Source organism: Lycorma delicatula, chromosome 5, assembly GCF_047948215.1.
Source record: "Lycorma delicatula isolate Av1 chromosome 5, ASM4794821v1, whole genome shotgun sequence".
NCBI classification, from domain to species: Eukaryota; Metazoa; Arthropoda; class Insecta; order Hemiptera; family Fulgoridae; genus Lycorma; species Lycorma delicatula.
The window spans coordinates 5,671,576-5,696,570 of record NC_134459.1 but is presented as its reverse complement, the minus strand read 5'-3'; the positions used below and the strand labels follow the sequence as shown (position 1 = coordinate 5,696,570).

The 24,995-nt window shown below is 31.0% G+C and overlaps 1 protein-coding gene across 4 annotated transcripts in view; it reads right to left on the bottom strand.

The window, feature by feature from the left end:
• The window catches only part of Ppn (proteoglycan-like sulfated glycoprotein papilin), a 531,917-nt gene that overhangs the window by 79,062 nt on the left and 427,860 nt on the right, over nt 1–24,995 (bottom strand). For all 4 annotated transcript variants that reach the window (XM_075365575.1, XM_075365573.1, XM_075365571.1 and 1 more), the window contains exons 19-26: nt 20,909–21,079; nt 19,875–20,091; nt 13,528–13,697; nt 11,160–11,363; nt 10,056–10,229; nt 7,728–7,952; nt 6,005–6,181; nt 5,532–5,708 (exon numbers count right to left, since the gene is read on the bottom strand). In XM_075365575.1, the coding sequence (XP_075221690.1) occupies nt 5,532–5,708; nt 6,005–6,181; nt 7,728–7,952; nt 10,056–10,229; nt 11,160–11,363; nt 13,528–13,697; nt 19,875–20,091; nt 20,909–21,079 (1,515 nt within the window). The remainder of the gene's footprint in view (nt 1–5,531; nt 5,709–6,004; nt 6,182–7,727; nt 7,953–10,055; nt 10,230–11,159; nt 11,364–13,527; nt 13,698–19,874; nt 20,092–20,908; nt 21,080–24,995) is intronic.

The window sequence follows — 24,995 nt, the reverse complement described above, 5'->3', positions numbered from 1 at the left end:
CAAACTGATAAAAAACTATGTGAAATCTTATTAAAATATGATAGACAAATGTTTAAAATGTATTTTTTATAACTATCACACAGATTAACGATATCATTCAAAATATAATAAAAATGGTGACAATTGTAACATTAAAACATTTTCACTCTATTTTTTAGAAGAAGTTGGAATATATTTAGTGAGTAAGAATATATTTATTAAGGAATATGTTATGATATGGGATTTTTTTCTGTTCTGAAATCAATTGGCAGCTGAAACGCTAACCCTGATTCATCTTACTTACCCTACCAATCCTACTTATTCACCCTGCCACCCTCTCTTTTTCTGTTTAGTTTCCGGAACCATCATAAGATATTACTTAGAGGATCAGTAAGGATGATATATATGAGTGTAAATGAAGTGTAGTCTTGTACAATCTCAGGTCAATCATTTCTGAGATGTGTGGTTAATTGAAACCCAATCATCAAAGAACCCTGGTATCCACGATCTAGTATTGAGATCCTAATAAAAGTGACTGCCTTTACTAGGATTGGAACGTTAGAACTCTCAACTTTGAAATCAGCTGATTTGCGAAGATGAGTTTAAGGAGTTAACTTGCCACCCTTTTTACCATTAATGACACTATTTAAAAAATGTTAACTTTTTTTAAGTAACATTGATGAAAATAGCTGTATTTAAAATATTTTGTGGCTCTAAATTCAAAATGATATGAAAAATACTGTAAGATTCTTCTTACAGTATTTTTTTAAATTCTTTTAAATACTTGAAACCATTACCTTCTTCGTCCACAGTTTTAATAAAGTTTTTCATTACTCTAAACTTAATGTGGCGAAGCGGGAGAAGCACCTTCTTTGGATCGATGAGGGGAGCAATTATTAGTATTTGAATTACCTGGTTCAAAAGAAGTTCTATGAGGTCAATCATTCTTAATGAAATGTTCTGTGTTCCCCAGCTGTCCCGTAGGCATAGAAAACAACACTATTTTGTAAACCCCCTTGAAGCCCTAACAACATACCTATTGCTTTTACATCTCCACAAATATCCCACTGACAATGATCATATTTAATTTCGTTTAACATGGTAGCCAAGTTATAGTTTTCTCACTGTACTAGATTTATGTGACAACTCACACAGAAAACATGAGGAGCCCTACATTTATCTTGATCTTCAATTTGTTATTTAAAATATAAAAAGTAGGCTTTATTGACTTTCCTGTTATATCTAGTCTGTGACTTTAAAGTATATCCTTTAAATATATAACAAAACTTATCCGCTGGATTTTTGTAACATTGACAACTAAAACTTGTCATTTTATATAAAATATAACAAAATCACCAAAAGATGTTTGGCTATATGCAAGACCGAATCAAACTAAACTTTAAAGAAACATAACAGATTCTTTAAAGGCTTGTAGAATGTGGTGGGAATACCTAGTAGAACCCAGGTGTAAACAATTCTAGGTAATTCAAAACAGGTTAACAGGTACTTGGAAATGGGGTGTGATAGGACATTTCTATGAATAGATATTAATAACTAGTAAAATGAACACAAAAAGAGAGTATTTATTAATGTTACAAAAATCATGTCAACCAGTGTTATAATGAACAACAAATTATGATTAATGATTTTTTTTTACTGAAAAGTTGTCACCCAATAAAAATAAATGATTACGAGGGTTATTTTTTTTTCAAGGTCCGATTGGTCACGAAATTAAAACCACAGTGAAAATAAAAAAAATTTTATTTGTAACAAGTAGTTACATAGTAACGCTATTTCTCTTCATAGTCGCCACTCCGATTAAGACATTTGTCGTAGCATGGTACCAACTTTTCAATACTCTCGTCATAGAATGGAGCCGCCTGTGTCTTCAGCCATGTTTCTACGCTGGTCTGCAGCTCGATGTCTGTGCCAAAATGTTGTGCTCCTAGCCAGCGTTTCATGTGAGCAAAGAGGTGAAAATCGGATGGAGCCAAGTCCAGGCTGTGTGGTGGGTGATCAAACACTTCCCGACGAAAATGCTGCAGGAGCTTCTTTGTTACAGCTGCAGTGTGCAGTTAAGCATTGTCATGGAGAAAGACAATGCCTGATGACAACATTCCTCTCCGCTTATTCTGAATTGCCCTTCGTAGACACTGAAGAGTCATGCAGTATGAGGCTGCAGTGATGGTCGTGCCACGTTCCATGAATTCCACCAAGAGAACTCCATTCCAGTCCCAGAACACAGTAGCAATACACTTTCTTTTGGAGAAGGTCGCTTGAACTTCTTTGGTTTAGTGGAAGAATGAGAATGCATCCACTGTTTGGATTGTTCTTTTGTTTCTTCAGTTTCGAAATGGTCCCATGTCTCATCCCCCGTGACAGTTTTCTTCAAAAAATCTTCTCCTTCATTGTGGTAGCGCTGAAGAAACGTTAGGGAGGCGTCGATTCTCATTGTTTTGTGATGGTTGGACAGCATCTTGGGAACCCATCTCGCACACAGTTTGCGGTACTGAAGTCTCTCACTCACAATGGTGTAGAGAGCTGACCTTGAAATTTCAGGAAATGAATTGCTCAGTAAAGAAATTGTGAACCGACGATTTTCTCGAATTGCCTCATCCACTTGCTCAACGAGATCATCGGTTGACACTCGCTTCCTTCCCTGACCGCCTGCATCATGAACATCTGTACGTCCTGCTTTAAAGTTCCTGCACCATTGTCACACTTTGCTGTCACTCATTGAAGTTTCACCGTTCATATTACTTATTCATCTATGAATTTTAGCTGCATTACACCCCTCAGCCTGAAGAAATCAAATTATCGCACGCACTTCACACTTGGCGGGAGATGCTATTGTTGTAGACATGTTTATGTGCTAGCTGCGTGTTCAAAACTAAATGAAGTGACGCCGCGTGATTGAAGGCCATACTAGAAACGCTGCACAACACATATGCGCAAAGGTTCATCCGATTTTTGAGCAGGTTTTTATTTTGCGACCGATCGAACCTTGAAAAAATAACCCTCGTATTAAATTTGACCAATTATGTTTTATGAAAATGCTAGCTCAAATCCCGTAAGTCAATTTCCTTCACAAGATATAAGCATTTCTAGATAAGAGATATATTTTTTATTGTTATAAAGATCTGAAATTTAATTTTGTTACTTTGTTGTAGGTGTTATGGAGACTAAAATAAAATCATTTTTATTTAAGCTACTCTAACATGTAATGCATTAATTTTAATTATACTGGAAAAAAAACATATTAACATAATGGATAACCTGTTGGCAATGGTATTTAAAATTTTTACTCCTTAGATAGATGTTTGCAATTAGATCAAGTTATTTTTTACTAACTATTAGTGAGTAAATTGAAGTTATAATAGTGTAACTTCAATGTTTGCAGATCCATTTTTCAAAAATTATGCCCACTTGTGATATCAGATTTATATTGATAGGTTTATAATCAAAGTTTCATGCACTAGAATTATAAGAAAATTTGACTGAAAATATTTCGGTATCAGATATACAGAATATTATGTTTTTGTATACCCATTAAAAGAATCTGTACTAAATAAAGCTATTAATGGTGTGTTTATTACTTGTGAAGTGATGATACTTCATGTGGCATCACTTGATGTAGTGTATACAGTTATTAATAAATTTGATTTTCTTAATATTATTATTATTATTATTATGCTTTTACGGCCAACATGGGACCACTTAAGTCAATTTTAGTTGGATCTTTTCTGAGAAAAGCGTGTTATTTTACTCTTTCTAGCTGCCCAGTATTTCTTCATCCGTTCAGATCTTGCTTTCTTTTCTTCATCCGTAAACACCCTCTTCGTTGTATTTTGTCGTTTGTCTGTCTTTTGTTTAAATCTAATGCTTTTATCTTTTAGCTTTGTAATTTTTCCAGTTTTATTCTGAAAATATTATAATATTATTATACTATAATATTTTCTTAATATTATAATAGTGCTAATAATTTTAATAACCAGTTATGTGTTTATTATAGTTTGAAACAGTGAAGTAATTTAAAAAAGGTTAAAGGACATTTGATCATAAAAAGAAGATGAATGGCATTCTTCATCAGCAATACAAAATTACAATAAAAGGTTACTTTGTTGACTTTTAACTGCTAATTGTTTTCAAATAGATTATAGTTGATATTCATTACAACTATTTCAAGTTGTTGTTTTCTTAGTAATAGTGTTTATTTTTTGTTACAGTTTCTTTCTGATGTAAGCTAACAACTCACTTTGCCAGTCAGTATCGTACAAATGCTTCACAAGACATATACATTAGAGTTGTTCACAACTCCATTCAAGTCAACTGAATATAAATTTTCTTAGAGAGTAAATTACGTATTTATTGCTAACAATTCTTATTTGACTCAGAATCTAGAAAGAACACTCACTAATATTGGTATTATCATGAACTAGAAAGAGCATATCTCAAATATATTATATCTCAAATGAAACATGTATAGATTGTAGGTTACACAGTGAGAGAATCTAATGTGATAGAATAAAACAGAAACATTTATGTCAGTAAGAATTAAAATATTAAAGCAATAAATGAAAATGCTTCTATAGTCAGCTGAATAAAAAATTTAAGTTTGCATTGCACACCAACTTGATCTTTGTCACCAGAATTTCTTTTGAACATGTTATTACATAGTTAGCAATCACGACATCACAACTGAAGTACCAATTAACTATTATACAAGGTTGGCGGTTTTACGTGATAAGCATCTCAACACCAAGTTGGGCTGCTTTTACAGCTACTGTTTAGGAAACAAAGTCCTTGGACTATAGACACAGCAAAGGTGTAGTAACTTCATCCTTATTGTAGATCTGATGGATGTCTAACAAAAACTTTATTTAAGGCCATCAGGGAGAAAAGAACCATGAATAAGGGAAAGAGGTGGACAAAGGTAAAAGAATGGTCTACCTACAGAGGGACAATGAAATTTGACAAACAACCAGAGAGGTAAAGTACGGTCCTCTCCAAGCAGTGGGTATCAGTCTTGTCTACAATCAAGTCGTATTTCTTTCCCCAAGACACTACTGGTCAATGATTTTGCATATACGGATCAAATATATGTTCCAACTAATGGCCTTTCCCACAAGCATTAAAGAGGTGAGGCATAATAATAAAAAAAATTCTTCCCTATCTCCAGAATTATACGGTGTTTGTAAGCAACCAACTAATCTATATTAAGATTTTAGCCAGAATCCCATTGGAAGGAAGGTTCAAAGAACTGTACTCTTTTACAAATGCCTGAGTGGTCACAAAATATCTTAGAAAATCACTATTATAAAACAAATTAAGTGATACACATAATAGTATCTCTCAAAAATGATCAGTATGAAACAATTTCATAATTAAAAATTTAATCATATCTTAAAATGAGATTAAAAAAAAAAGCAAACAAGTCAATCCAATATGTCATCAGATGCAATGGAAAATTTTAGAACGAAAATAACAGATTGCCTGAATACATATTTTTACGTCATAGTGTATTCATATTTTGAAGGAAAATATATTCTTACCTCTGCCTTTGAGTTCAACACAGGTAGAACTACACTCTTCTTGACTCCTAAACCTATTTTCATTTCCTCCACAACCTCCATACCAAAATCGAGCGCAACCACCATACTCAGTATCAAAAAACCATTTCACAGTGAAATCTCTGCACGGGCCTCTGTCTTTAGGTTGTGTACATTGCTCTGAAAATACAGAAGTAAAATTAAAATTCTATTGAAAATAAAAACTATATTAAGTTCTCAGTCATCATAAAAATTAATAATACATCAATCTTTTAAAAATATCATCTTCTTAGTCACAAAGTACTGTTTGCAACAAAAGAACTTAAAAGAAAATCAAGTTAATTACCCCATAAAAAAGAGTAATCTCTCAAAAATATGGCAGTTCTAACCAGAAACTAAGGTAAAAAAAGTCAGTATTTTATCGTTTACTGATCATGAAAAAAATATTAATTTAAAAATATAAAGTGATATTATACCTCCAGCAGTTAAAGGTATTTCTGCGCATCCTTCAAAGCGTTCTCCACTGGCTTCATTTATGCCATCTGGACAACAACCGAAAGTCGATGCTTCGCATGTGCAATTACGATCTGGCCCTGAAGCTGGAGTATGTCCATCAGGACAACAACCGAATTCTGTATTCTCACAACCACATCCTATAAATAAAAGAGTTGTAATTAAATATATTAGTTAATAATCATTCTAAAGATTCAGAAAATAGTAGTTTATAAATTTAAAACATTGAATAAACACAATGTAGCCCTAAGGATAACAAACAAAACATACAGAAAATAATCACCTAATAAACAAAATGGCTAATGAATATAAACTGAACTGCTGCACAATGATCTAATTCAGTAAAATGGGGTCATGTCTTCAAACATAATGCAGACAACATAAAGTAAAAATTTTCCAAGCACCTCATAAACAAAAACCACAAATCCATCAATACTGACTGTAACTTCTATAATTACCCATGTACACAAAAAGATGCCATTCTAAACTCAGCTGAACAGAATGAAATACACAATGATAACAATGACTATTCTAAATAAACATATAAAATTTAAGTCCCACATATTTTTTAACCACATTCTAAAGTTGTAACTGTCTAACTCAAAAATAAACTGCCAGCAATAACACTGGACACAATGCTGAATGCAAATAATAGCATGAGTTATTGAAGATAGTTAATAAGTAAAATATTTTGAAGTAAATTGTTAAAAATATTACATTTATAAAATTAGGGTTAGTTTTTCATTTCAAAAGTTTATTGATTAAAATAATTTTTATTACAAACATCATGGAAAAACATAGCAAAAGAGTAACATAATTTTAGCAATCCAGCTTTTTTCTTTCTCTTGCACCACCAATTTCACCATTTCATCTAGTTCCTCAATTGTATGTTCACCAATCTCCATGGAACATTTGTACCATCTTCTCTACAGTTTATTAAATAAATACGACTTATTTTAAAAAAATAATAGAGGATTTCTTTTTTGCTTAAATTCTGTATCCAATGTCAATAGTAATTTTGCTCATACTTTTTTCTATTAAGTCTTTGATTTCAGTTACAGGCAGAGTCTAATATTGATTTTAATATAACTAGTTACATATTTACATAGCACTGTAAATATGCTGTTTTAAAAAAAGATGAGTAATTTTATTAAAAGAATTTTAAGTTTTAGCTAAATTTAATTTTAATGAATATTAATTTATAAGTGATGTCATTTTATAAACATTAACCTATTAAATATAAACCATTAGTTTTTACTGTGACATTTTTTTATTCTTAAAAAAATGTATCTTAAGAAATTAGATAAAACATCACTGAAATAAAACATATTTTCATTTTCATATATAAGTAAGGTTAAAAAAGATAATGCACACACACACACACACACACACACACACACACACACACACACACACACACACACACACACACACACACACACACATACACACACACACACACACACACACACACACACACACGCACACACACACACACACACACACACACACACACACACACACACACACACACACACACACACACACATTCAGATGGTCTTTGATTATAATGGGAGATGATGAAAAATGAGGAATGAATAAGCGACATTTTAGTGCATATAAATACGCAAACATTCTTCTCTAAAGTGAAATTAAAAAATTAAAAAGAACAATAAAAAGTATTACCTTGTAAGTGAGGTCCTTTAGCTCTGGTAATTCCATCAGGACAGCATCCAAATTGATGGGTATGGCATGGGCATCCCTGAAAATTTGGCCCTGCTGCTGGTGTATACTTATTTGGACAACAACCATGTTCTGTGTATTGACAACCGCAACCTTCATTGTTTGGTCCACGAGCTGCAGTACTATTGTCCGGACAACAGCCATATGTTGAGTAGCGACAACCACAACCTGTATCCAAAATTTCCAAATATTAAACTTTATTTAACAGGTGAATAATGAAATTTTTTTGTGCGTTACAGAATAATTTACGTAGATTAAAACATAGATATGAGACCTGTAAAACATTATAAACATTAGCTATTTATTATTACAAAGCTATTTGTGCTATTTAAAGAGTAAAAACATAATAAAGAAAAAAAAAAACTGGTAGTTGTTTTGAAATGCCTTTCTGCTGGCAGAATCTTGCCCAAGACTTATATGTTGTTATGGTTGTATATATGACTTGATTCATTCATCTCTTTTTTCTTGATTTTTTCCTGGTCTTCTTTTGGCTTGGTCATCAGTTCATGGTTTCTCCTCTTGCCCTGTGACTGACTATACCCATTTGAAAAATCCAATCCATTTTCCAATATCACTAATCTTTTAATTTTATTCATCAAAAAACTTTCAATACATTCTGAGACTCTTAAAAGATTATTCTTTCACTCTTTACAAACTTAAGATTTATTAGAAGATAATGTATTTTTATGAACATAAATATACTACCGCATATAAAAGCATTTAAAGATTGAAACTCAAAATATCTAACTGTCCTTTTAAAATGGAATTTAATTTAGATTTACTTGTATTAAATTCAATTTTGTATTAAGTTGTATACATTCATTGAGTGATATATTATTTCTTATTAAATTGGCTATTTACTAGTAATATACAGTAATATTAAAAATGTCTGATATATTAGAAGCCATTTTTTAAAAATACTGCCAAATTTTGTCATTTGACATAAGTTTTATTTTATTACAACAGTGTTTTTCTAAACAAAATTCTTTTAAAGCAGTGTTCAATAAAATTTAGTTATTTTTAAATCGTGATCATTGATTTCTATAAAAAAAAAGCTGGCAACAGTTGTAGGACTTACCTATCATGCAGCTAAAGCTGTGTTCCGGGAAAGTCCTACAAGTGGGCTGCTTTTGATGTACGGCTTACACACAAAACTTAATTTAAAATATTTATCATTTTATTTAAATACAATAGTTTTTCATTTATTTAATTCAATGATTCTAACTAAAGTGCGTGCGCGTACTGTATTTAATTTGCGCAGGTGTGGCGGTATTATGGCAACAGTTGGTACTAACTAAACTAATGTAATTTCACAACTTATATAGAACAAATTTCGCTTGTATAGTTGACAGACTGGTGTAGTTGTTAGGCTTAACGCACCAGGTACCAAGTCAACCAGGTGATCGAGTTCAACATCTGGCCAGACTGAATTACTCTTTTACGCTTTAAACATTTCATTTATTTAATTCTACTGCTCACCTGTAACATTACAACATAGCAGATGACAACAACAGCATTTTTTGGGATACGGATGTGATTTCGCAAACATTGTTATTTTTTAATCCTTAACAAATGTGCCTAAGAAAAATATGAACTTAATTAAGAAAATCTAGTGAAGTAATCTGACTGAGTTTGGTCAAATTCAATCCAGAAGTTCTGAAGATATAAGGTGACTTACAGGCCAACACACACACGTGCGTGCGCGTACATACGAACATTAACATCTGGAAAATTCCATCCAGTTTTTTGGGTTTCTTAGATGTCAAAATGTCAAGATCCAGTGAAAACTGCATGTACCCAAATTGGATCAATTACAATATTTTCCCTTCTGAGCTATAACTCTGCTACAGTGCTAGACAGGAAAGTAAAAGTATGTTATTAATGTTTGTAATCTAAAAAAAAATTATTGTATAGACAGACACTTACAAGAAATTGTAGAAAAGTGAAAACTACACTTTACATAATTCTATAACTTTAAATTCTTTTGATCAGTTGCATCTGAATAACAATGATATTTTTATGTAAAAAAAACATGATCTTTAATTTTTTATATTCTATAAATTTTTATTAGCCAAATTTTCTAGAAAAGGATAAAAAATAAAATTTTTACAGTTTGTTTAAGGTGGTGCCTGAACTTAAATTTAAAATTGGATTTATTATTAAAATCTATAATAAATCTCTAATGATTTAAATTTCTGTATATTGTTCTATGATAGGGATAATTCATATTAAGTAAGGATCAACAAAAATAATAATGAAAAATAGAAGCACCTTCAAGATTAGGTCCTTGAGCTGGTAGAATATTATCAGGGCAGCAACCATATGGTGTATTAAGGCAACAGCCTTCTTTGTTTGGTCCATGAGCAGGTGTTTTGTTATCATCACAACATCCATATGGTTCATCTGGACATGCTGGTGGACAACCACCATTATTTGGACCAGAAGCTGTAAAAAAAAAATCATATGTAAAATTGTAAGGTTAAAAAAAGAGAATAATCATGTTAATTCTTGATTTTTTAATTAACCTCATAATTCAGTTTAATATAAAAAGTAAAAGACTTAATATTATTAATATAATAATATTAATTTAATTAAAACTGTTGAAATCTATAAATAATTTAAAAAAATAAATAAAAAATCATACAGAGGAACAAAAATAGACTTAAAATATTTAAAAAAGAAGAGAAATAATAACAACTAAAAATGTAGCCAGAATTTATAACAAATAAGAATTCTAATGGAGCTCAAAAGTAAAAGTTACTTCACCATTAAACATTTTTTTTCTTATCAGAATATTCACAAATTAATTGGTGAATATGTATGTGGGTTTAATAATATGTATGTGTATGGCATTTATTCTCGATTTTATAAAATGTACCACTGTAATTAGATTTACAATAAAAAAGTTACAAACAAAAAGAGATAAAAAAAGTAAAACAATTATCAGAAATGAAACATAACCTCATAATGAATTTATTATAACTGTGGTTAGGTATTTCCAACGGTACAATCTTACTGACTGAAATAATCTATATTTCCAAAATATAAATACATGACTAATTTTTTAAAAATTTACTAGAAGTTCATAGAATGTTTTATTTATATAAAGTTTAGTTGTATATAAAACTACATAAAATTAAAAACAAAGGAAAAGAATATGGCTGCTGTATTTTTTAGGAACTAATGGCTAAATAGTAAGGTGAGTGTGCTTACTTCCACCTACAGGATTGATTGAACAAAGCAGTTTTTTTAATGAAACTGCAGTTAATCAAATTCAAGGTTTAAAATATGCCTTTTAAGAGTATATTTATAGATAACTGGTTTGAGATAAAGTGAAAATATGATTAATTTTAATAAGTACACAGACAAACAAACCAGTTGTATTTCCATCAGGGCAGCATCCAAACTCTGAATCTGAGCAACCTTCCTCAACAGGCACTTCAGTTACTGGGCATCCTTCATTGTTTTCTCCGATAGCTGGCGTCAAACCATCTGGACAACAGCCGTAAGTTGCATTTTTGCAATCTTCTTCTGGTTCAGTTGTTTCATTTCTGTATATTGTAAAGTCTTCTGTTGTTGCTGAAATTTAATAATAAATAATAAGAAGTAAATAGTTGAGAAGTAGATAGTCATTATCATCAGAAATGGGATAAAATATTCTGATTATTAGCTAACATTAATAGTGAATATTAAATAAAGCCTTTATGAACCTTTAGAATGCATTAGGATCATTTCTAATAGTAAGCATCCAAAGAACAACCATAGTAGACCAGTAGGACTACCATAATGAGCTACTTACACAATTTTTCAAGGTAACATTTACGAGCAGTGAAAGTACTTTAATTAGAGACCAAATAACAGATATTAGTGTTATTTGGTATATACGGTAATAAATAATTTCCTCCATTTTAGCATCCATAGTTACTGTCATTTAGAGCAATACCATTTACTATGACATACACAAAAGTAACTACGGTTTATAATAGATATTTAGAATGGTAATGATTTTATAATAATGCAATATAAATAAACTGAAACAACTTTTTTTAGCTTCAATCTATACTTCTATAATTTTCCTGGTAATTTGGTTATTGTTACTCTGTTATTGTAATTTTTGTACATGTGGAAATTTTTATTTACTATGCTTTGTTTCCTACAGAACAGTAATAAATAAAATGCTTGGTTATCCAGATTTTTACAAATTCAATCATTTTTGAGATCAAAAAAGAGATTAAAGAAAAATCTAAGCGCTACTTGCTGATGGGGTTGACTGCATCTGAGAGCTAACTAACCTACTAGACTAATTTCATTCAAATTATCGAGAGGGAAAAGGTATTTCCCCTTGGAAAACATCTTTTAATTTTTAAACTTTTCCAAAGGGAACATCTTTCTACAGTGTTCTAAAATAAATACATTTATGGCTCTAATATGAAATCTTTTGTACTGAACAATAGTAAATTTTCCAAAAAGGGGTCCATGCAGTAATTCATTTGTTGCACTAAATACATGGAATGATCATAGATAATTTATATTTTATTACCTCTTAAAATTACAAGTATTTGTTGATTATATATGTTTTATGTACTTGTAAATATCCATCTATATTAATTATTTATTTTCTCTTTGTAATTTTTATCATCTGTTTAACAATTATGAGATATACATAATTATTTATTACTAATTTGTTGCTTTGCACTATCTGTCATAGTCTCTCTAATGATTATGATACATTTAAAATGCCTGAGGTACAAAAGGCACCAGTCAGAGATGCTTTCTCTGACTGTGATGATATTCTCTATATAACCTGTTCCTGAGGTGAACAGAGTAAAGGCGATACTTGTAGGGCTGAATATCATCCACATTTTAAGAGGTTTGGCATGGTGATATGGTTGGCTCAGTTAAAAAGGCAACAGGAAAACACTTCACTCCTAACTTCCTCTATTAAACCAGATGTGGAAAGTTTGCCTGGATTAAATTTACAGGCAAGTTTATGTATTTTTATTATTATATTTGAATTATTATTTGTGTTTTATTGATGACTGTAAGCAAGTAATATGTGTTGACTATTTTTATACATTATTTTGTGTAATTATTAATTTATTATTATTGTATTATAATATTTATTAATTTTCTTGTAAAATCAACATTACTTTTGACTTGATTTCCACAAATGAAATTTTATAATTTGTGAATGTAAATATATTTGTAGAAATTTTTTAACTTAGATGATACGTATGGGAAAATTATCAGGGCTGGCTACTGGTTAAAATCAATTTTTATGTTTTATAGAACGATTTCTGATTATAAATGCAATAGATTAAAATAAATAATAATATAAAAAAAAAAAAAAAAAAAAAAAATATATATATATATATATATATATGAACAACAGCAAAACAAATGCTTTAGTATGAAACACAATTATAATTAAAAAAATGAGAATGCACTTTAGTTATTTATTTTAAATAAATATTGAGTTAATTTCTATGAGTGATATGTTTACATATCATATGTTTGTATTTTAATTTCCTTGACATATTCACAGAAAGTATTTTAAATATTTTAACTAGTGTGAAACATTTAAAAATAATATATATCTGCTTTTATTATACATAGTTTAATTAGATATTTTTTGCATAAAATAATAAATATATGTTATTATTACTAAATACATATTTTTTTACAGTTAAGACCATTCATTTTCTTGAAAAGATGTAAAAGATAACATTAAAATTAATCATACTCAGTTCACATCCAGCATAATTGGGACCAATTGCTGCAAATATTCCATCAGGGCAGCAACCGTATTTGGCTTTTGAACAATCTTCACATTCTCCAGAACCCTCACACTCAGAACAGCCTTCAAAATTTGGTCCTGTGGCAGGTAAAAATCCATTAGGACAGCAGCCAAACCTGGAACAAATTTTAGAAAATATTTAATAGTTGAAGTTAATGATAACTTTAGTTACTTATTTTGTACATCATACTGCTACAATATTTTCATTGATTTGTTGCAATTTTCTAAACTGTAAGTATTAGCTTGAGTTTTACTTCCTTGTACAAAGTAAAAAGTATTGTGATTGCAAAAAATTTCGGTTTTCAGATTTCAATGAAAATATCCATTTTGACTACTTTTGGTGTGATGTCTGCATGTACATATATATGTGTGTACATATGTATTCCACATAACTCAAAAACGATTAGCTGTAGGATGTTGAAATTTTGGATTTAGGACCGTTGTAACATCTAGTTGTGCACCACCCCTTTTGATTACAATCAACTGAACTATAAGTTTCCAAAAAGCTCAAAATCCAAAAAAAATTGGAATTTGGACTATTTCTTAACTGCAGTAATAAGTCCTCATTGAGAGCTTTTCAATGATGTATTATAAGTGGTATTTTCATTGATTCCAGAGTTATAGCCAAATGAAATTTTAATTAATGAAATATTTGAATCTTATAAGCGGAAGGCACATCGGTTTGAATCAGACTTCATCTCCTTTTTTTTTAACTTAACTTTATAATTTTTTAATTTAAATATATTGATTTATTAACAATTATTAACCTCTGACTGTAAAAAAAAATTACAATAAATAATTCAATAACAATAAAAAAATTATATGAATAAATATCAGAAGTTATTAATGAAATAAAATTTTATGCACTTTTCATTAAAAAAAAAATGTGTAATGTAGTATCCACATCAGATTTTTATTTATTTGGGAGAGATTTTTTAATGGGTGGACAGTTTGAGATCATCACTGTTAAAAGAAAACCATATGCAAAAAGTGCCAAAGTACAAGTGAACTAAAAAATAATTTGTTGAAAAGTGGATACTTATAAAAGTATACAAAAGGAATTTTGGTAGCAGCAGCAGACAAAATGAAATTAAGAATTTAGCAGTAAGGGGTCCCAACACATTGAGATAATGCCTTACAATATAGAATATTTTACCTTTAAGTGATGTGATTTGTTTTTTTTTTTAACAACAGGTACCTCACTCTGTCATTTCAGTAACTCATACCCTTGGATCTGATGAAGAATTATTGAACAGTTTCTTTTTGTTTTATTGATATTTTTTCTCTGTAATGTTCTAGTGCAGTGATTCTCAACATGGGGGTTACAGTGATATGAGAGGGGGGGGGGGTCGCAAAATTAGCCTACAACTTTACATGTAAACAATAATGAAATAATTTAAAGAGAAAAAAAATCATTTATATAAACATTTTAGTTATATTTATAAGTAAACATGCAAAGATTATAAATTAATGAAATGGTTGAATTTGTTTTTTCATTTAAAAGTTTCTTCAGATGTGGATCTATGTGAGAAACATACAAAAGCAAATTGTTTTCAAGTGATAAAAGATGAATCCTATGTTTAGTTTTTAGCGCAACCATAGAAAGAAAACCCTTCCACTGAGGTAAGGCTTGGCAAAAGGGATTAATAATTTCAGTGCTTCTGTGACTAAATTTCTATATTTACTTTGATGAGCAAGCTAAAACGTTTCTAAATCTTTAGATGTGAATTGTAGTTGTAACATTTATCGGCAGACATTTCAATGAGCTGATTGTGAATCTCAACTGGTAACTTAGCAGCTGCAGCAAAGTATATAAATAGTATCAACTGATACAGTTAGATATTTACATAGACTTCTATCTGCATAGAGATCTATCGCGATTGGTCAGTTCTGGTTTATTATACTATTTATGTGGTTCTATTACGTTTTTACTATGAGACCAACTTATACCTTCACATCAATTTGCTGTAGTAACAAACATGACTGCAGACCAGCTGATTAGCTGTGAAAGGACAACATCTTTTAGTTCATTTTTTTTAGTATATTGATGGGGGTCATAAAGTCAGTCAGGGGGTTGATTCCTCAAGGATCAAGATAAAAATATGTGTATTGAGGCCCGCACAACCATTTAGGAATATAATTCAAGAAAATTTTTACTTAATATGGCACATCAATTTTTTTATCATGCAATAAAATGAAGTTTTCCCTCATTTTTAATAATATTACAGATTTACGATTAATAACGATGGTGTTGCTTGTTATAATAGAAAAAAAAAAACTAAAGTTACTCAGAGCTATCTGCACACTTGACTATCATGATAAAGTTGTTGATAAATGCCTTTTTAAAGCATTAGAAAGTATGTTTTATAAATCATTATTTTGTTTTATGCTTTTTCTTAGGTCACATTTATGTTCAAGAAAGAGAGGTTTCCCTCAATAAATTATAGAGTTCTCACTACTAAATATGCTTAGTTCATTAGAAATTTAAAGTTTTGAACTTATTTATTTAAAGATAAAGAGCTCTTTTGTTGTTATTCTGTTGTTTGTTCAACAAGTTTTAATAAAAGTTCCTTTTTGTTTGAAATCAGTCTTGTATCTTTCTCATTCTATGTGTGTGCATGCGCATGCATGCATGTGATGTTTTTGTATATATATATATATATATATATATATATATATATATATATATATATATATATAAAGGCGTCGATCTTCCGGAACGGAAAGGTCCCGAGATGTTTACGCATTTCACTAAGGGAACAGCTTGACGTTCGAGCCTCCACGTGGTGCGCCTGGATAGGAGAGTGTTAATGATCTCTCTGAACTAAAGCGGAAGAATGCTCTAGGGCTTACAACCTTATTTCTAACAATGAGTGACAGGGGAAACCCTTTCACTCCACCATACCTTAAACTAAAATGCATGATGGCAATGTCTATACAAAATGAAACTACTCCAGGAGGTAACTGGAAACAGGAATTCTCCACTGCCGTTGGCAGTGTCACTGGGCATCAGATTCTGGAGAGCCCGGAACCTCATGCTCGGAAGTGTCGGAGCTTCCCGGAACTACATTACTGACGACTACACAAACAACACAACAAATAAGACTAAAACCAAGAAGAAACATCTTTTGGGGACCTTAAATATCAACACTCTAACGCAGACAGGGAAACTAAAACAACTAACGGACACTCTAGACGAGCAAAAAATAAATATACTGACTCTACAAGAGACAAGGTTCAGGGATGAATTGCCGATGGACACCGGAAACTACAGAATTTTTAAGGCAAACCAGCGATCAAAAACAACGCAGGAGCCTACATCTTAGGAATAGCGTTTATAGTGAAGAGAAACATCACCGAATCGATCATCGACTTGTCTTCACCATCAGAAAGAATTTCAACGATGTCTTTCAAGTCAAGCAACAAAGCCTATACAATAATAAACGCACATGCACCAATAGAGACAACAGAAAATATCCTGATAAGGTCGAACAATTCTGGAGCCTGTTAGAAGAAACTTCTATGAACATCCCTCAGCACCATGTAAAGATTTTAGTAGGTGACTTTAATGCTCAAATAGGAAAAGAATGAAAATTCAGGGGACTGGTAGGAGGCTTTCCAGCACATCAAAGGACGAACAAGAATGGCGAAAGACTGATAGCTTTCTGCAAATTATTCAATCTTAGGTTAATGTCAACCAACTTTAAAGCCTTACTGCGGAAAAAAAGGACATGGACACCACCCAACCCGGAATTAGGTGAATTTCAACTGGACCATGTAGCGATAACCGCAAGAAACAAGAAAGAAATCTTAAACGTCAAGGTAAAGAGAGGGATTAACATAGATTCAGACCATTACCTTACGGAAATAAAAGTGAAGTTTCAACCTAATAAACCTGCTGCTTGCCCTCCCAGAAAGCCAAGGTTAGACATGGACAAATTAGGATTGAAAGTTGAAAAATACCAAGAAAACCTGAAAAGTACAAAAATGGGAAACAACTGGATTGAAATAGAAGAAGCCATGACCAAGGCAGCAGAAGAACTGGCAGAACCTGATAGAAAACCTAGGCATAGATGGAATAATGAATGTGATCGAGCAGTGAATGAACATGCAAAGTTATGGAAATTATGGCTGGCAGATAGGGCTATAGAAAAATGGACTAATTTTAGGAACTAGAGGAAGCCTGGTCCAAACCACCATCACTGAAAGAAATAGTTATACTGATAAAGCAATTAAAGAACAACAAAGCACCAGGAGAAAATGGAATAATGTCCGAAATGATAAATCATGGAAGACAGATTATGGCTGAGAAAATTCAAAAAAAGGTTGAAGAAATCTGGATAACAGAAACACTACCAGATGAATGGAAGACGGCGCTAATACACCCACTGCACAAGAAAGGTGATAGATCCAGCACAAACAACTACAGAGGAATTTCCCTGCTTCCTGTAGCTTATAAAATATTTCCGAAGGCATTACTTTCTCGACTCAAAGAACAAGTCGACAATGAAATAGGAGAATATCAAGGAGGGTTCAGAAGAAGAAGAAGATCGTGCGTGGAATAAATCTTCAATTTAAAAAATATATTAAAACTAAGAGCATTGAGAGGTATTATCACCATAGTAACATTTATAGATTTCAAGAAGGCATACGATTCGATAGACAGACAGTCAATGATGGAAACGCTCAAGGAATTCGGAGTAGACAGGAAGACGCAATTAATAGGACAAATGTTGACAAATACGCAGTCCAAAATAAAATTTATGGGAGAAATATCAGAGCCCTTTGAAGTTAAAACGGGATTGAGGCAGGGAGATGGGCTGTCGCCAATATTGTTTAATCTAATCCTCGAGAAAATAATAAGGGAATGGCAGAAGAAGAAAGAGGAAAACGGATTAAAAGAAATACGACTAGGAGCTGGTAAAAACCAAATAAAAGTGGATTGTTTGGCCTTTGCAGATGATATAGCAATAATTACAAAAAAAATGTTGAAGAGGCTAGAGAATCGATAGAGTTACTAGAGGAAATGTTGAAGAGGCTAGAGAATCGATAGAGTTACTAGAGGAAATAGCCATAAGGACAGGACTACAGATATCTTACGAGAAGACTGAATACATGGAATACAGACATCACAAGGAGAAAGAAATAAAAACAAAAGAAGGGAATATCAGGAGAGTCGATCGTTTCAAATATCTTGGAGAAATTATTCAAGCTAATGATTCGATGAGACAGCTAACACGGAAAGGACCAGGAAATTAGAAAGAGCATATGGGATAACAAAGAATATCTACAACAAAAAAGTATATCATACGGATCAAAAATAAGACACTACACTACCGTGCTCAAACCAGAGGCACTCTACGCATCAGAATGTTTTATACTCAGGAAAAAGAATGAACTGAAGGAAATAGAAATACGTGAAAGAAGAATCTTGAGGAAAATATTGGGACCAAGAAAACTAGAAGACGGATCTTACAAACTAAGAAGTAACGAAGAACTTTATAAAGGGAACAACGAACCGCTGACGTCGACGATGGGAAAACAAAGGGTCAAGTTCTACGGTCATATACTCAGGATGTCGGATGATAGGTTAACGAAGCGCGTCATTAGTTTTTTTAACAAATATGAAAGCGACTACGGATTGGGTAGTCGAAGTTAAGAAGGACCTCAGTAAACTACAACTGAACGAAGGCGATGAGTGTAACAGAACTGAGTTTAGAGATAAAATTAATAAACACATTTTCTGGAAACTTACAGATAAGACTAGAACTGGGAGGCAGTGGACTGATGAACAAAAACAAGTTAAACGAGACGAAATGAAATTGTACTGGGAAAATAGACGGAAGACATCTGCTGTGCAAAAAGTTCAACGCGGTCCAAAGAGACCATAATGAAAAAAAATTTATATATATAATTTTTTTTTATTTTGCTTAATTTTTTTAAGAGTCATATTATTCCTCTGTACTGTTAAATTATATTTAAATTCTATTAAATAAACCATCTAGTACAGAATACTGAGATAAGACATATCTTACCTTAATTTCATGAAATTTAAAAGTCTAAAACATTTTAGAATTTTTATTATGCAATAACGGAATTATTTCAATCATGACTAAGGATGCAGGGTTCTGCAAAAGTACTTTCATGAAAAATTAAGTTAAGACATGTCTTATTTCAATACTCGGTACAAGGTGCTTTATTTAAAGTAACTTTATATATATATATATGTATTTATATGATGTTTTTAAAAACTAAAGTAAGCATTTAAAAAATATAATATGAAAATTACATACTGTGTTGTTGAGCAGTTAAATGCTAAAGTTGTTTCTTCTGGACAACCTTCATAATCATTACCTTCTGCAATAGAAATGTGATCAGGACAACATCCAAATAAGGTCTCGTTACATTGAGATGGTGGGCAACCTTCATAATCTTTACCAAAAGCTGGTGATACACCATCATGGCAACATCCAAACTTTGTTTCTTTACAAGTTGTGATTTGTGGGCAACCTGAAAAAATATACCTTATTATTTACTGTTAGTCAATATCCTTTATTAATTTAAAAAGGCAATAAAAAATATTGTTCAGTGAATAACTAATGATAAAAAAAATTCCTTTTTTTGGAGTTCTTGTTCACTTGTATTCTTGAAAAAAGAGAATAAATTCTGATAAGCAAACAAGACAAAGTAATAGTTTTTCTATCATCAGTTGACATGACTGTACTAAGTAAGGGTGAATTGAAACTTAAACCTGCAAACATCTACACTTCATATTATTGGAGAGAGAAAGCAATTGTTTGGAGTCTTAACATTTGTCAATTAAAAACAACTTCAAAAAATCTTAATAATATCAATACTTTAAAACTATTTAAGAATGATAAAAGTATAAAATTTAGATTAAGTTCAGTAAAAGATTTATACCTGATAGTTCTGGATAGTAACTTTTTCTAGCAAAATAAACATTATTTTATTTTGAGGCTAGTGCCTTTAAGAATTTTGACAAGAACTCATTACAGTATTAAATGAATTATACTGAATATTACTGCAGATTAAGGTCAGTTTTAAGTGCTCATGACAATATGGTGCACTAGACAAATCAGTTAAATCAGGATTATTCTTCAAATGTAGTCGAGTTATGATTCCACCACATGCAAGATAAATGATTTAATTATAATACTACATAAAAATATGTCTGTTTATTACAGATAATTAATGTTTACTTGGTAACTATTCTATGATAATGGTCCACAAGATACATATGTATCAAAGTTATAGTAAAAAAAAGATATAGTAAAATCTGTAGTAGTATAGATTTTTATAAGTTTACCTTTGTTAAAAGGCCCTTGTGCTTCAGTGACATTATCGGTACAGCATCCAAATTCTGACGTAACACATTTTGGTTCTTTAGTCTTTGGCTTTTTCTTCTTCTTACATTTCTTCAATGCTTTTTCAGTGATAACTGCAGTTTGTGCAGAACTTTGAGTGCTGCTCCAGAAATCTGTAAAAGTAAATTTACCTATTTTAATTGTAATAAAATAAAATAATTTCAAACAAGGTCTAGCAATAAATAAAATATTTTGTAATATAAATTATTTCATTCAGAACGGGCTGAGAAATTTTAATTCAATAATCAGCAAAATAATGTGTTAACAATGTCATCAACTTTTATGCCAAAGCAGCAAATAGATTAATAGAATCATATTTGACAAAAAAAGTTAATCCATGACTTGGTAACAAAGAGCCAAAATGACTTCCCATAGAAACTAAAATGTATTATTTCAGTGTTAAAAACAGACTAATAAAATATTTAACAGCTGATCAAAAAAATGGAATTTCTATAAATGATAACAGAAAAACAGAATTTCTGTTTCCGATAAAGTATAATTTCTTGGTTTTTTATTAGATGACAAGTTCTCTTGGAAATGATCAAATTGATTTTTTTTTTGCAACAAAATCAAAACCTAATTGTTTTGCTTTAAAATCCTTTAATGAAATACTAAACTTAATATCACTAAAAAGTATAACACTAAGCATGATGTCATCTTTTCGGGCTCCCTCAAAAATTTGAAAAGTGTTTGGCACCCGTTTGTATGAATTGCATAGACCAATATTTTTAGAAAATTTTAGAAAATTAATTATATTAAATTATTCTAATATTTAAATTTATGAAAACATGCAATTTTTACAAAAAGAATAAACTTATTCTTAAAAAATAACAATATCCACAATAGAACTGATTATAACAATTGTCTGGTTATAACAATAACCAGACAAAAGAACAATTTTTCATAAAATTCAACACAATACCTTCGCTTACATGAAAGGACTCCTTATAATGCTTCTGTTGACATTTTTAATAAAATGCTGAACCATTTAAAAAATGTTTCCAAAAATTTATTTAAATTACAATTAAATAAATTTTTTTTTTTTAACAGAAATAGTATTTCTCTGTCCATGAATATTTTTAAATATTACAAATTAAAAATAAACCCTAACTTTTCTGCATCACATTCTACATCAGAGGTTCCCAAACTTATTTTTCTCATAGACCACTTTCAAAATTTTGCTGGTTCCGATGGACCCCCTGCAGCTACATTTCTACCATATTTCCAGTCGACGGAAAATGTGAAGATTAGATCTAACTATGAAAATTTGCGTTACGGCTGAGTTCCACGAACTAACAGCTTCCGAAAAAAAAGTGAGAATTGATTGGTTAATTTTTGATTGACTGCGCTGTGAGTGGATGTCAAAAAAGTAAAGTTGGCCAATCAAAAAAAATGCTTCCATCCAACTTTATATTTTTGACATCTACTCACAGCACAAGAAAGCAATCAATTCTCACTTATTTTATTTAGAAAACTTCCCATTCAGAGTGGTAAAAAGCAAAAGAAAAATAGTATATTTTTTTGTGTTGCATTTATTCAATTATGTAATCATTATGCTATTAATTATTATTGTTATCATATTGCAATGTAATATAATAAAATTGTTGTAATATAATTAAAATTAAACACTAATAACGTAATGTAACTTCTACAATGACAATCACAAAATAGTTACAAGTTTAATGGGAGGGATTTACTTGATGGATTGACAGCAAATTATCAATATTTGGCTTCTGTTTTGTTAGGAATAAGCGCAATCTCCCTGTTCTGTAATATTGAATCTGCTCCTTTTTTTTGATAAAAGGTTTGTAACGACACTAAAACTTTTTTCGACAAGATATGATGAGGGAAACGCTATCAAAAGCTTTCTCGCAATTCCCCACAGTCCAGGATATTTTTCTGGTATTTCTGCCTGCAGCCAAAATGTTTGATACCCTCTTTTAAATTTCACCTTCAGCTCCTCATTAATGCTAAGCTCGAGTAGCTCCTCTTGTAATATCACATTCTCTACTTCCGTTTCATCAAATGGATTTATGATCCATGGTGGTATTTCCATCGTCAGAATATCTTCAAATCTGATTTTGAAGTCATCATGCAGGGCAATTAAATGTTGAACATATGTCTGAATATCCTCATCAAGGCATTCTACCTGTGACAAGTTTGAAAACTGGGAAAATACGCGCCGACTAATATTTTGCTTCATAAATTTCAATTTTCCAAGAAAAGCTGAAATTACACCCTTTGTTTTTATTAAATTGAGACTGTCCCCTTGTAATTGTAAGTTAATGTCATTAAATTTTTTGAACAAATCTGTCAAATACGCGATGTCAGTTTTCAAAGTGATCAGGTTTTCTTTTAAATCTGAATCTTTACCTTCCAGAAACTCTAAAACTGATTCAAAAAGTGAGTAAAATCTTGTTAAACATGCACCTTTCAACAACCAGCGTACTTCAGTATGTAAGAGCAACAATTGGGCAAATAAACGCGTATTCAATGCATTACTTCTTATCTTGTTAACATTAATTACAAGTTGAAGCGATTGGTGCAATCTGTCACTCGGATTTTACGCTACTAGGTGTTGTCGGTGGATAGTGAATTACCTCTGGTATAATTCTTTTAAGATGGCTTATAAACCCACGATTTCCCCCGACCATGGCAGAAGCTACATCTGTTGCCACCTAAATGACGTTTGTGAATCGAATTGATTTTTCGTTAAAAAAATCACTCAGGACATTAAATTTTGATTCACCTTAAGTGTCAGTCTCCAAAGTTTTCGCGAATAGTAGCTCTTCATGAATTTCTTCGTCCGTAACAAATCGAACATATGCCAATAATAATGCTTCATTACCAGGTAAAGTTGACTTGTCCAGTTGAATAGAAAAATGAGTTGTTTGCAGATAATTACACAAGAAACTTTCAATATCAGAGCTCATTTCATCAATACGTCTTTGTGTTGTTACTCAAAGGAATTTTTTTGAGTATGTCAAATGAAGATTTGTGCAGAACAGTTTTTAAAACCTCTTCAACAGCAGGTAAAATTAACTGTTCTCCAATGGTGTGCGGTTTTCCAGATTTCGCTATAAGTAATGAAATATTGTACAATGCCCGCAGCCATCATCGTTACTTTCAGACGTTGAAGCGAACATATGTGCACGGTAGGTCTCTTTTCATATTTTTCCTTCAATGTTTGAAAATACTTCAAATCTTTACCTATTTTATCAGGAATGACACCTTCTTAGATGATCTTCGAGCTTCGATGGTTTCATAGTCATTGCTCAAAATTTTGCTGCACAAAAGGCATATAGGCAATCGCTTGTCTGCCTTTGATGGAAGAAATCCAAACTTTAAATAATCAACACTGTACAGTCGACATTTCTTCTTAGATTCTGCCATGTTTTGTATCAGTTACCTACTGGTAAATAAAAAAAAAAAACTTTGTTTTAGTAATCTCAAGGCGGTCTTACTTAACAGGATATGACTATTTTAACAGAATAGGATTAATTAATTATTGCAATGAAATAAAGTACTAGCGGCAAACTGATTCTAATTATTAAAAGCAATAAATAGGTAAGATCCATAATAAAGTTTTATAAAAATGGATGAACCGATTTTAATGTGATGTAAAACATTTTTTCATTAATTATATTTTGATATATTTCTGTAAATTCTATAGAAAATACTTTTAAATAACCAATATTTTGATATCACAACTCTGCGATTTTAATCATTTATTTATTACTTTGATGCACGTTACGAGTATGTAAAGACAGGTACAATTTATGAAAATATACGTGTTACAGAATAAGGATTACAACCAGGAAATGGTATGTTCAGGATCAGTTTTTAAGTCGATTCCAATAGTTTTTTTTTATATATCTGAAAAAATATTTAGACCAAAAATTAATAAATCCTTAAACGGCAGAGATTTCTTTTAGGAATAAGCCTCGCCTTTTGTACCTATGTATTTTTTGTAATTTGTGCATTTTTTGTTTACTGACGTGTACAATAAATTGCCAAATAAATAAATAA